Below are 10,840 nucleotides of genomic sequence, written 5' to 3' on the forward strand. Positions count from 1 at the left end.
TCCTGGCCAATGGCGACGCGCGGGGGGGGCGGGCCGGTGAGGCTGACAACCAATGAGAGAGGAGCGGGCCGGCCGCCATCGGTGGCGACGTGCGGAAGAGCGCGCCGGCCGCCCGCTCCCGGCGGGGTGGGGCGGTGCCGCCGCTGCCGCCGCCCAATGGGAGCGCGGTCCGGGAGCTTCGTGGCCAATGGGGACTGACCGGAGGGGCGGGGCGCTAAGCCGAAGCGCGGCGATGGCGGCCATGGCGGGCGGCGGGCCGCGGCGGTGCCGGCGGCTGGAGGCCGAGGCGGCCCGGGCCGTGCTGGGCGCCGCCGACACGCTGCTCTTCGACTGCGACGGCGTGCTGTGGCGGGGCGAGGCGGCGGTGGGTGGCGCGGCGGCGGCGCTGGGCCGGTTGGCGGCGGCGGGCAAGCGGCTCTGCTACGTGACCAACAACAGCAGCCGGACGCGGGCGGCCTACACCGAGAAGCTGCGGCGGTTGGGCTTCCCGCCCGCCGAGCCCCGCCACGTCTTCGGCTCGGCTTACTGCGCCGCCCGTTACCTCCGCCAGGCCCTGCCGCTCGGCGCCGCCGCCTACGTGCTGGGCAGCCCCGCGCTCGCCGCCGAGCTGGAGGCCGTCGGTGTCCCGCACCTCGGGCCCGGCCCTGCCGCCCTACCGGGCCCCGCACCCGCCGACTGGGCCCAGGCGCCGCTCGACCCCGCCGTCCGCGCCGTCCTCGTCGGTTTCGACGAGCACTTCAGCTACGCCAAGCTCTGCCAGGCCCTGCGCTACCTCCTGCGCGGCGGCACCGACTGCCTCCTCGTCGGGACCAACCGCGACCACCGCCTCCCGCTCGAGGGCGGCACCGCCATCCCCGGTGCGTGGGGCGGGGGGGGGTGCGAGGGGCGGCCGGGCCCTTCGCCTGCGGGGGCGGGGAGGGGGCCCCGGCCCGTTCCGAGCCGTCCGTGGCGAGTCCCCGGGCTCTGGGGACCCCCCCGGGCCCGGCTCTGTGTCTCGGGACAAGGGCAGCGGTGTTGAGGGAGGGTCGCCATCGCGACAGACTGATCCGCACCGCGGCAGAGAAGCCGGCGCTTCTGTACGGCTGCACTGGGAAGCACGGGGGGTGGCTCCACCTGATATACTTTAGAGTTACATTGAAAATTCAGCATTTTATATCCTTTTTCTGCAAAGTCATGGTCTTTAACATATTGTAACATAAGCGTGCGTGTTATGCCCGCTATTAATTTTGACATTTACAATGTTTGGTCCAGCCGACTATATGACTTTATTAGTACTCCTATACTAATATAATCATTGGCTATTTTACTGATCAAAATCTCTGATCTACAAATCAGGATGGGGAGGATGGGAGAGTCTTCACAGTAACATTCCTTTGTTTCTGTGGTTTTATCACGTAAGATAACGAGCTGAGAATGTACAATTTCACCCCGGTACCTGTCTCCCTGCCTCCCTGCTCTGTGTCCTGCACAATTTCACGCCCCGCAGCAGCTTTAGCTTTGGCCGTTTTCACCAGGCCTGCAGCTGCTGTCTCTGAGCAGGAGGGAGGTTTGGCGTATTTCTTACCGTCAGGTAAATTGATTGCATCAGGAAATTAATACAAGACGTCAGTTGCTCATTAAAAGCAATTATCAATGAAAAGTAATTCTCTAGTCAAAATTCAGACCTGATTATAACAGCATCAGGCTTGTACCTCGGTGTGGCAGCCCGGGTGTCCCCTCCTCCTCCTCACTGCACCCCCCCGAAAGAGGGAGAATCCTTGTTGAGCCTTTACCTGGGGAACAGCCGTTCCCTTTTGCCCTCTTGGTGGGACGGAGCTCCAGCCGCCTGCTGCTTCGGGCGCCAGCTCTCGGGATTCCCCTGCTCCTCCGCCTGTCCTCGCTGTAAAGCTGAGCTGTGGTGTCCCCAAAGCGCTGGGGCGAGTTTGGGGCAGCTCCCGTCGTGTTTGGGGCAGCTCCCGTCGTGTTTGGGGCAGCTCCCGTCGCGTTTGGGGCAGCTCCCGTCGTGTTTGGGGCAGCTCCCGTCGTGTTTGGGGCAGCTCCCGTCGTGTTTGGGGCAGCTCCCGTCGTGTTTGGGGCAGCTCCCGTCGTGTTTGGGGCAGCTCCCGTCGTGTTTGGGGCAGCTCCCGTGGCTGTTGAGCGCCGTGGCAGCCTCTAACCGACGTTTTCCCTCCGCAGGGACCGGCTGCCTGGTGAAAGCGGTGGAGACGGCCGCCCAGCGCGAGGCCTTCATCGTGGGGAAGCCCAACCGGTACATGTTCGACTGCGTGGCGAGCGAGTTCGACATCGACCCCTCCCGCACCATCATGGTGGGAGATCGGCTGGACACGGACATCCTCATGGGCAACCGCTGCGGCCTCACCACCCTCCTCACCCTCACCGGCGTCACCACGCTGGACGAAGTGAAGGGCCACCAGGAGAGCGACTGTCCCGCCCGGCAGAGCTTGGTGCCCGATTACTACGTGGAGAGCATAGCCGACCTCCTCCCGGCGCTGGGGGAGTAGGAGAGCAGGATGCTCGCGGCCCCTGCAGCGGTGCCCCCAGGAGGGCCCCTGTGAACCACCCTGTGGCAGGGACGTACTCGCTGGGATGCCACCCGGCGTTAGCAGCAGCCCGTAGCTTCTTAGCCTTCCTGTCCCCTCGGCATGGTTTTGTTCCCACCTCGGTCTTTAGGTGCACTTTGAAGCACAGAGGGCATCACGGTGTCCCCCGAGCCGGGGGAGCTCGGGGCTTTTTTTGTTTTAATTAGAAGCACCACGTCAATCCAGACGTTTGTGATACTCGATGTCCCATTGTCCTCTAGACTGAGTGGAGGAAAGCAGAGCTGGTGGGCCTGAGGGGAAGATCCCAACGTCTGGGAGCGCGTCCTCTCCTGGACGGGCCGTGGCTCTGTCTGGTTTATTCAGGGAAATGACTCTGGGAGCATGTAGTAACGTAGTGGCTGTGCTTGGGAGCGCTTGTGGTGGCTGGCAGAATTAGTGTTTGGCCTTAGAGTGATTTGGTTTTCTTTTTTTTTTCTTTTTTTTTTCCCCCTGGATGGGGTCCTGTTGAGCAGTACAGCCCGCTGCAGGCGCCACGTCAGGTCCCAGGAGCTGAAATCCATCTCCTTCCCTTGACCATGGCAATTTGCAGGTGAGGTTGAGTCCACTCGCCACCTACAAACGGTGTCTTGCATATTTGTCCGAGCGTTGGGTGTATGTGTAAAGCACATGTACATACAAGACCTACCCTGATCCTAAATATATATCAGAATATATTTAAATTATAAATTTAAGTATAGTATATGATAATATATCTTGTTTCCCAGAAGGGAGGATAAGAGGAATGTACTTCACTGATCGCAGTAGGTTTAATTCTCCTGAGCTTTTGCATTTGGTGATGCAGAAAGTCTGTAACCACGTAGGACTGTCCCTCACTGCTGCTGCTTCCCAGAAATCACTGGCCCGACGAGCACCGAGTTAGTTCTTGTCCTTCCCTCAGCACCAAAACAGCCGCTTGCCCTGGCTTTGGCTGCAGAACGGGAGTTGAGGCTCGCTCTGCGGGGCCCGGCCGCAGCACGCAGGCAGCTGCCCACCGGAGGAACCCGGCGAGTCCCTGCCTGCGGGGGACGGCGGCACGTGCTTCCTTCAGATCCCTGGGGCTCATCTCGCCCGCGGGGGCCTGGCACCAGCTGCTGGCTCCGGTGACGGTGTCGTTTTGAGCTTTAGGGGGGTTTTGTGGCGCACGGCTCGGGTCGGTGTTTGTGCTGGCCGACTCGAAGGCCCCAGCTGGGAGCTTTTGCGTTACAGAACGAAGTGAGAAGTTAATATATGCAAATAGCACGCTTTTATTCCACGGGTTCCGCTGTCGGCAGTTAAACTCAACCACCTTCCTCCGTCTCCCGCGGTGCGTCGGTGCCGCCTCCCTCCCCTCGGAGCGGGGCGACTCGCTGCCTCGTCTGTGCAGCGACAACCCCGCGGGGCGCGTCGGCCCTCGGCGTTGCCAGAGCACCGGCTGACCTCGCCGACGGGTGTTGGGTGGTGACTGGGCGCTGCGGGCGGCAGCGCGGCTCCCCTCTGCCCGGCCTCCGGCCGGGAGGCCGCGGCCGTGCGGAGCCGCGGGGAAGCGCAGGCGGAGCCTTCGCTTCGTCTGGGTGACGTGGAGGCGGCTGTGGTGGGTTTCCTGCAGGTAGGGCCCGACCTACCGACGTGTTCTTCGGTTCAGTCCCTGCGCCTGGCGCTTAGGATGGCAGGATTGGCGCTCGGCCTCCTTCCGCAGCGCTCTGTCCCCGCCGAGCCCCGTCCGTGCGCGAGGGAGCCGTTGCCTCGGTTCCCGGTCGCCGAAACGTGCTGGCGAAGGTGTCGGTCGTGCTTCAAAACTCTGTATCGGCTTCCAAATGGTTTTTTAGCCTCTACTTGAATTCCCATTAAACTTGCAAACCTGCTTTCCCCTGGCCTTGTCTCGTGTCGTCGTCTCTTCGCCGCGGCGGCGCTGGGTGGCAATCCCAGGAGTCGGGGGTTGGCGTTTCTCCTCGCGGTGGTTTCGGGGAGAGGAACCCAGGCGCTGGGGTGTGTTTCTTTGGCTCAGGTGAGCAGAGCGGTGCGGGGCCTTTAGCATGGGCTGGGATTTGCTTCTTTGGGTCCAGCACAGCAGAGTGCGGCAATCCTTTCCCCAGCGACATTTTACAGGGAGTTTTGCTTCCTTCCTGCGCCTTCGGTCAGGCCGGGCATGGATTCCTTACCGTAAGGAAGCGTCTGCTGCGCGGCTGTTAAAGCCCCCGCGGGGAGAAGGCCCCGGCTGCGCGTTGCAGCTGGTTGCTCAGCCTTCAGGCGCTGAGCGCCGCGGCAGCAGGAGGCAGCGAGCAGGCGTCGCCGCGGGGAGCCCTGCCCGTGCTCTGCCGTGCCTGCGCGGCGCGGAACGGCTGGTTGGGCCCTGCCAGCGCTGGGCCTGTTCTCATCGGAGCCGCGGCTGCCACGAGTCTCGGGCTCTCAGTTGGGCTGGTTTAGAGGAGTGACCGTGGTGGTCGGTTGGGGTGACTGCGGTGACCGTGGCGGTCGGTTGGGGTGACCATGGTGGTCCGTTGACTCGCTGGCTGTGGCGTCGAGGTGTGTCTTTGTCCAGAGTTTGAGTTCCCGTCCCGCAGAAGCAGCGCTCTAGAACAAGGTGGTGATTTTTCTACTGAAATCGCTCATTTTTAACTTGCAGAAGGAAAGAGGCCATGTGGGGAGGGGGATTGCTTGCACTTTAATGACAAGGAACTCCAGGGTGAGCTGCCCTCTTGGCTGGGCCTGATCAGCTCTGGGCCACGCTGGGTAGGAAAACGGCCAAAAGCTGCGTTTTCCCTTGACAGACACCACATGCAGGATTTCTGGGGCGCTTTCCCTTCCCTCCGTTCGGCTGGTTACTGGCCAGCAGGTCCCAAAACCACAAAGCTCACGTGGGGGCTCCTGGACTGAGGAAAACCGTGGCCTGGCGACCTGGGCTCGCTGTTCCCCGCGGGGTGTTTCTCGCCGGGTGTTAGCACCAGCGCAGCTCGGCTCCTGGCGCCGGCTTTGCAGCCGAGCTCCTTTCCCCTGGGGTCTGAGCGGGGCGAGGCCCGTCGGTGGGACACGAGCGTGGCCGTGCAGCCGAGCCTGGCGGGGCAGCAGCCCGCGGGAGCCACGGTTGGCTTCAGCCCACGGAGCTCCGGCAGCACAAAGTTCCCGTTGAAATACCCGATGACAAGGGCAGGCTGCCGCGTCTCTCTGTTCATTGTGCCTCTCAACGAGGCTCACCCGCTCCCGCCGTCGGGCCCTGCCAGCAGGGAGGGCTGACACAAAGCCCCCCATTGTCACCCACCTGCCCCCCTCCCGCCGGCTCGCAAGGTGAGCAGGAAGAGCGGTGTGACAGCGTCCCTCAGCATCCCAGGCTGTCACCCCCCCTTCCCTCCTCCTCTCCCCAGGCGGCAGCTCTAAGGTTTCAGCCTCCCCGTGGCTCCGAGGGGAGCAGCTCCTGGCCAGGAGGCCCTTTGGCCGCGAGGGACGTGTCTTTATGTGTCGCTGCTGCGCGTTCAGGTTTCCCGGGGTGCCTGGAGCCGGGGTCATGCCCAGCCTGGGCACCATCAGGAGGCAGAGCCGCAGGAGCGAGGTCCTCGCCTGAAGGGGAGGATGGAGGGCAGGAACGGCACCGGCAGCGCCGCCTCTGCGGTGAGTATCCCTCGGCCCCCAGTTACCGCAGAGCCCCCGCTCTGTGCTCCCCTGATTCCTCTTCTGAAGGGGGCCGAGCTGCCCCCATTCCCATGGATCCTGGTAAGACTTTGTTCATCCCCAACCTCAGCACCAGCCGCTCAGCTCCTCGCAAGGCAGTTGATTCCGTCAGCTGGATTTTCTTGTAAGTGCCCGGAATGACACGGGATAAACCGACGTGTCGCAGGGCAGGGCAGGGCAGTCAGGGAACCCCGGCCCGTGAGCCGCGACCTGCCGAGGGACAGGAGTCGCTGGGTTTCCTCACTCGCGCCTTTCCCCCCCTGGGGGAACTCCGTTAGCTATTGAAAACCTGCCCGTTACTGCAGGGCTCCGGCTCTCCTGCGTTTGCATCGACAAGATTTCGGCTCTGCGCAGCGTCACCCCTGTTACGGCTCACTGCTTTCTGCTGGGATCCCTCTGGAAGTGACACGTTACCCGTGACGGTCGATACTGACCCAGAGGCTTGACGAGCCCATTTCTTGTGCGGCTGTAGCAAATCTGACCGTGGGCATTGATTGAATTTCTCTGTGTGCTTCAAAGGATTGAGAAACACTTTGGGTTTTTAAGTGTGGGCGGTTGGGATTATTGAAAGCGCATTCCTTCTGCTTTGTAAAAATAATTTTATGTACCATCAAGTTAAATTTAATTGTTTCAACGTAAGAATTAAAGTAAATTTTAATAGAGCCGCTAGAAGTGCCACGTGACTGCGAAGCTCTCTTGCTTCAAGTAACAGCTTGGTCTGCGTGGAGAACAATTTAGTGAGGAAATGAAATATAATCAAATATACGGAGGGGCAAGGAAGCAGGATCCCTCCATCCAGGGCCTGTTTCTAGTGCTGATGGTTCTCCTGGGGATTTCTGCTATAAACCAAAAGAATCGAATCTGGGGCCAAAGCGCAGCAGCAGCCGCCGCCCCTGTTTGCGGAAAGCTTCGTGCTCCAGCCCTTCCCCGGCGGGTTCGCAGCCTTTGCCTGCTTCCCCGGCCGCTGGGATGCCAGGTCTGAGGCTCCAGCCCCGTGGGATAAAAGCGACGTTACCCCGGGGCTGCTGCTGCGGTGCTTTGGCGGTTCCGCACTCAAACCCCGGCAGTTTGCACCGTGATTTGTGTCAGGAGCAGGAGGCGCGTTCTGGGGTGAAGGAGAACCAGGAGACGGGTTGGTTTTTAACTCCTTCGCCTTGGCTCGCAGGACGGGAGGGCCGCAGCCCACCTCACGGCTCCATCCAGGACGTTCTGGATCATCTTGTCCGTCGCCTTGTTTTTGGCAGTCGTTGGCATCGGCGTCGTGGGGGTCCTCGGCTTCTCCCCCAGCTCTGCCCAGGTGAGGGACCCCGAAGCCCCCTCCTGCCCGCAGCCCTGCTCTGTCGGCAGCGCTTGCCGGGAGGGAGGAATGGGCTGAGGTCAGGGCTGGGTTCGGCCGATGCCCGTCTCTGGAAGCCGCAGGCAGGAGGGCAGGAAGGTGCCGGCAGCGCCGCAGGCAGCGAGTCTCGCCCCTGCCACGCGCCCGCCAGAAACCGTCGCCGAAGGGAGAGGAGCTCCCGCGCGTCGCCCGCCCGCGCGGCCGCGAGCCGGTGCTTTGCCCAGCAGGCGCGTCCCGACGCGGCGGCTGCGGCCTCTGGGGCGAGCGGGTTTGCTGCCCGCGAGCCACGCTGGCTGCGGGGGCCGATCCCAGCCTCCCCCCGTGGGGCGGCTCTGGCAGAGGCTGGCGAGTGCCCTGGCCCTTTCCTCCAGGGTGGGTGCCTTCGGCGTGAGCGGCACCGGCACCTCTCCCCCAGCCCTGCCTGATGGAGAGGGGGCTGCTTCCCAGAGCCCCCCCCCCTCCCCTGGGTCAGAGCTTCCTTCCCTCTTGCTAAATAACTCGGACGAGCCAGCGAAGGGTCCGGGCGGGGGTGGCGGCGGGGGGGTGCTGAGCACAGGCACCACACAGCGGCCGGTTGGCGCTGCCCTCCCTCTCTCTGTGCCCAGGCTGGCTCGCAGCTCATCCGGCTGACGCTGCCGGGCCAGCAGGACCCGCTGAGGAATCAGACGGCCTTGGTGGACGAGTCCAGGAGCACCGTGACCTACTACGTGACCTCGCAGAGTAACCACACCGCCGTGGTGCTGTACGACAGCAGGAACGTGAGTGCGTTGGGATCAGGACCTGCCTCGTTAGCCTGGGAGCGACCTGAGGAGCCCAGGCTGCCGAGAGAAGAGTTGCTGGGGTGGGAGCGGGAGGTGGAGACCAGGAAAAGCATCAACCAGCTACTGTTTGGTGCCTTTCTCTGCACTTTTAGTTAGGAAAGATGACGCAAAAGGAGGATTGACCCTTTTTGGGGGCTCACAGCCGCGGGTACGTGCTGTCACAGGGCGCGATCTGTCTCGCAGGGCTACGTGTGCTACAAGCCCGTGGAGCAGCGCGTGTGCTACCTGCGGAGGATGGACGCCTGGGACCGCCAGACCCTGCAGACATCTCTCAACACGTCTGAGCAGAGAGTGAGCAGCCGCTGCGGCCCTTCCCCGGGGGCGGCTGAGCGAATTGGGCTTTGCACAGGGTCCCGGCTCGCTGAAGGCCCTTTGCTGCGTGGGTTTGCGTCCGGAGCGGTGGCTCCAGCATCCCACGCGTGGCTAGATGAGGGCACGGGCTCTCCCAGCCGGGGGTGGCAGCGGCAGCCCCCTGTTCTGTGCGATTTGCTGCTTGCTGGGGGGGCGGGTTGGCGTCTTGCGGAGGAGCAGAGCTCTGCCCTGCAGCGCTGGGCCCAGCCTGTGAGCTTGGAGCAGCAGCTCCTGGTTTTATCCATGTCCTGTCTTCTGGGAGAAGCAGCGGAGCTGCGGGTCAGGGAAGGGGGATCTGTCCTGCGGAGGTGAATAGCAGGGCTCTCGCAGCACCCACTCCCACTGGATTCTGTTACCGGCTCAAAAAATCCGGGGAACAAAAGACAAAGGGGGTTTGTTGGCAATTCGCAGGGGAAGAAGGTGGAGTAACTCACGTATACGGACCCTCTGAACGAAATGTTAATGGATGCGTGGGCCGGGGCAAGATTCTGTTTCAAGAAGACAGAAGGCCCCGTTTTGTTGTGCCCCTGCCAGCTGCTCTCCGTTTCCTCGGGGGCTCCTGGGGGCTCCTCATCCCTCACCTGCTGCTCCCACCCAGCCAGGAAGCGACGGGCAGGGTTTAACCCAGAGGAGGGCAGGGACGCAGCACCCGTGAGAGGAGGCTGCCGAAGGGGAGGCAAGGAGAAAGCATCTGCCGGGCTCTGAGGCTCCTTGATAGAGGAGTTGGTGGTGCTGGGGCTACCAACAGCCCGCGGGGCCATCGAACGGGACCCGGCACCGAGGAGTCTCAGCTCAGCCTTGTCCTGTCCCAGCCACCACGGGGCTGAGGGACGTGACTTGCATCACACCCGGTGCTGGGGGCTCTGCCGCTGTGCGTGGAGACGGGACAGGGGTGGAGAGGGGATGGTGCAGCCGAACCCTGACCAGGCACGGGTCAGACCGATGCTCCAAGGGGCTGTGGCCGTTGTGACCCCTGGCACAACGGGGTCTTTCAGCTCCAGGCCTGGGGATGGAGCAGCCCAGCGAGGGGCCCGGGAGGAACTGGCATGCTGTGGGCTGTCCCCGCTCCAGCCTCGCACCTGGGAGGCTGCTCCGGCCAGGGCCAGCGTCCCGGCAGCCTGGTGGGATGGGGCAGCCGTCGGGAGAGCCCTGGGGTGGCTTGAGAGCAGGTCTGCGGGGCTGGAGGGCAGCACCCGGAGGAGCAAAGTGCCTCGGGAGGGATTAACAGGGACATTTCTTTCAGGCTGATGAGCTGCTACGTCAGAATAACCAGACCAAGTACTACCGGGAGTTCCTGGGCGTTCTGGCGGGGGAACAAGTGGACCCCCAAAGCCTGGGGGAGGCTGTCCAGACCCTGTGTGAGGAGACGTCCATCTTCTGGGTCAGGAGAGGGGAGGGTAAGTTGTACACGTCCCTCTGCAGGTGAGGGAAGCACGATGGTCTCTAGTACCTCTGAGAGGAGCAACAGCTCATGCCCGTCCCAGGACGGGCTGCCAAGGCCCAGGACAGGGACGAGTGACCTCTGGCTCAGTATCAAACCATTGTTCAGCCATCACCGAGCGCTGGCTCCTACCCCCGGCCGGCAGCGGAGCGCGGCGCCGGCTGGGAAAGGCTCCGAGCCCCCTTCCCCGGGGCAGCGCAGCCGCTCGGGCGGCACAGAGCAGCCCCCTGCCCCGCTGCTGGCTTAGCGCTCGTCACCTTCCTCGCCACCGCCAGCAGCCTGCTGAGCTCTCGTTCTGTTCTGACCCCAGCTTTGATGAGAAAGGTCATTCCCTGAGGCTTTCTCCTTGGCTGGCTCCGCCGGGACGGGGCTCTGCAGGGCTGCAAAGGCATTCCTCTCACCCTGCGTCTGCCCTTGCTCGTTTGGCAGGTCCGGGGAAGCAGCGGCTGATTTACCTTTGCATTGACATCTGTTTTCCGAGCAACATTTGCGTCTCGATCTGCTTCTATTACCTCCCCGAGTAAGTGCTGCAGCTGCAGACACCCCCTTGCTGCTCTACATACTTGAACTGGATTCCCGAAAAGCCTCTGGTTTCAACCAGGAAGGGAACAGCTACACTATCCCCCCCGCGCCCCCCGAAAAGCTCCCTGCTGATTTCACGCTGCAGTTC

General features: G+C 62.9%; 2 protein-coding genes across 2 annotated transcripts; both read left to right on the plus strand.

The window, feature by feature from the left end:
• Positions 1–232: 232 nt before the first annotated feature.
• PGP (phosphoglycolate phosphatase) lies at positions 233–3,905 on the plus strand. Its single transcript, XM_086473093.1, has 2 exons — positions 233–857; positions 2,176–3,905. Exons 1-2 carry the CDS (start codon positions 233–235, stop codon positions 2,499–2,501), a joined length of 951 nt encoding a protein of 316 aa, XP_086329219.1. The 3' UTR covers positions 2,502–3,905.
• A 2,130-nt stretch (positions 3,906–6,035) lies between these two features.
• BRICD5 (BRICHOS domain containing 5) lies at positions 6,036–10,801 on the plus strand. Its single transcript, XM_086473094.1, has 6 exons — positions 6,036–6,161; positions 7,387–7,518; positions 8,163–8,315; positions 8,562–8,669; positions 9,973–10,126; positions 10,600–10,801. Exons 1-6 carry the CDS (start codon positions 6,123–6,125, stop codon positions 10,692–10,694), a joined length of 681 nt encoding a protein of 226 aa, XP_086329220.1. The 5' UTR covers positions 6,036–6,122; the 3' UTR covers positions 10,695–10,801.
• The last annotated feature ends 39 nt before the right edge of the window (positions 10,802–10,840 follow it).

The sequence above is a fragment of the Leptosomus discolor genome, chromosome 14 (assembly GCF_034619465.1).
Source record: "Leptosomus discolor isolate bLepDis1 chromosome 14, bLepDis1.hap2, whole genome shotgun sequence".
In the NCBI taxonomy this organism is placed as follows: domain Eukaryota; kingdom Metazoa; phylum Chordata; class Aves; order Leptosomiformes; family Leptosomidae; genus Leptosomus; species Leptosomus discolor.

Excerpts from the sequence above, each read along its gene's own strand:
- PGP (XM_086473093.1), top strand. The coding sequence starts at position 233 with ATGGCGGCCATGGCGGGCGGCGGGCCGCGGCGGTGCCGGCGGCTGGAG. Across the intron at positions 858-2,175 it reads GGGCGGCACCGCCATCCCCG|GGACCGGCTGCCTGGTGAAA; the intron begins GTGCGTGGGGCG and ends TTCCCTCCGCAG.
- BRICD5 (XM_086473094.1), top strand. The coding sequence starts at position 6,123 with ATGGAGGGCAGGAACGGCACCGGCAGCGCCGCCTCTGCG. Across the intron at positions 8,316-8,561 it reads TGCTGTACGACAGCAGGAAC|GGCTACGTGTGCTACAAGCC; the intron begins GTGAGTGCGTTG and ends TCTGTCTCGCAG. Across the intron at positions 8,670-9,972 it reads TCAACACGTCTGAGCAGAGA|GCTGATGAGCTGCTACGTCA; the intron begins GTGAGCAGCCGC and ends CATTTCTTTCAG.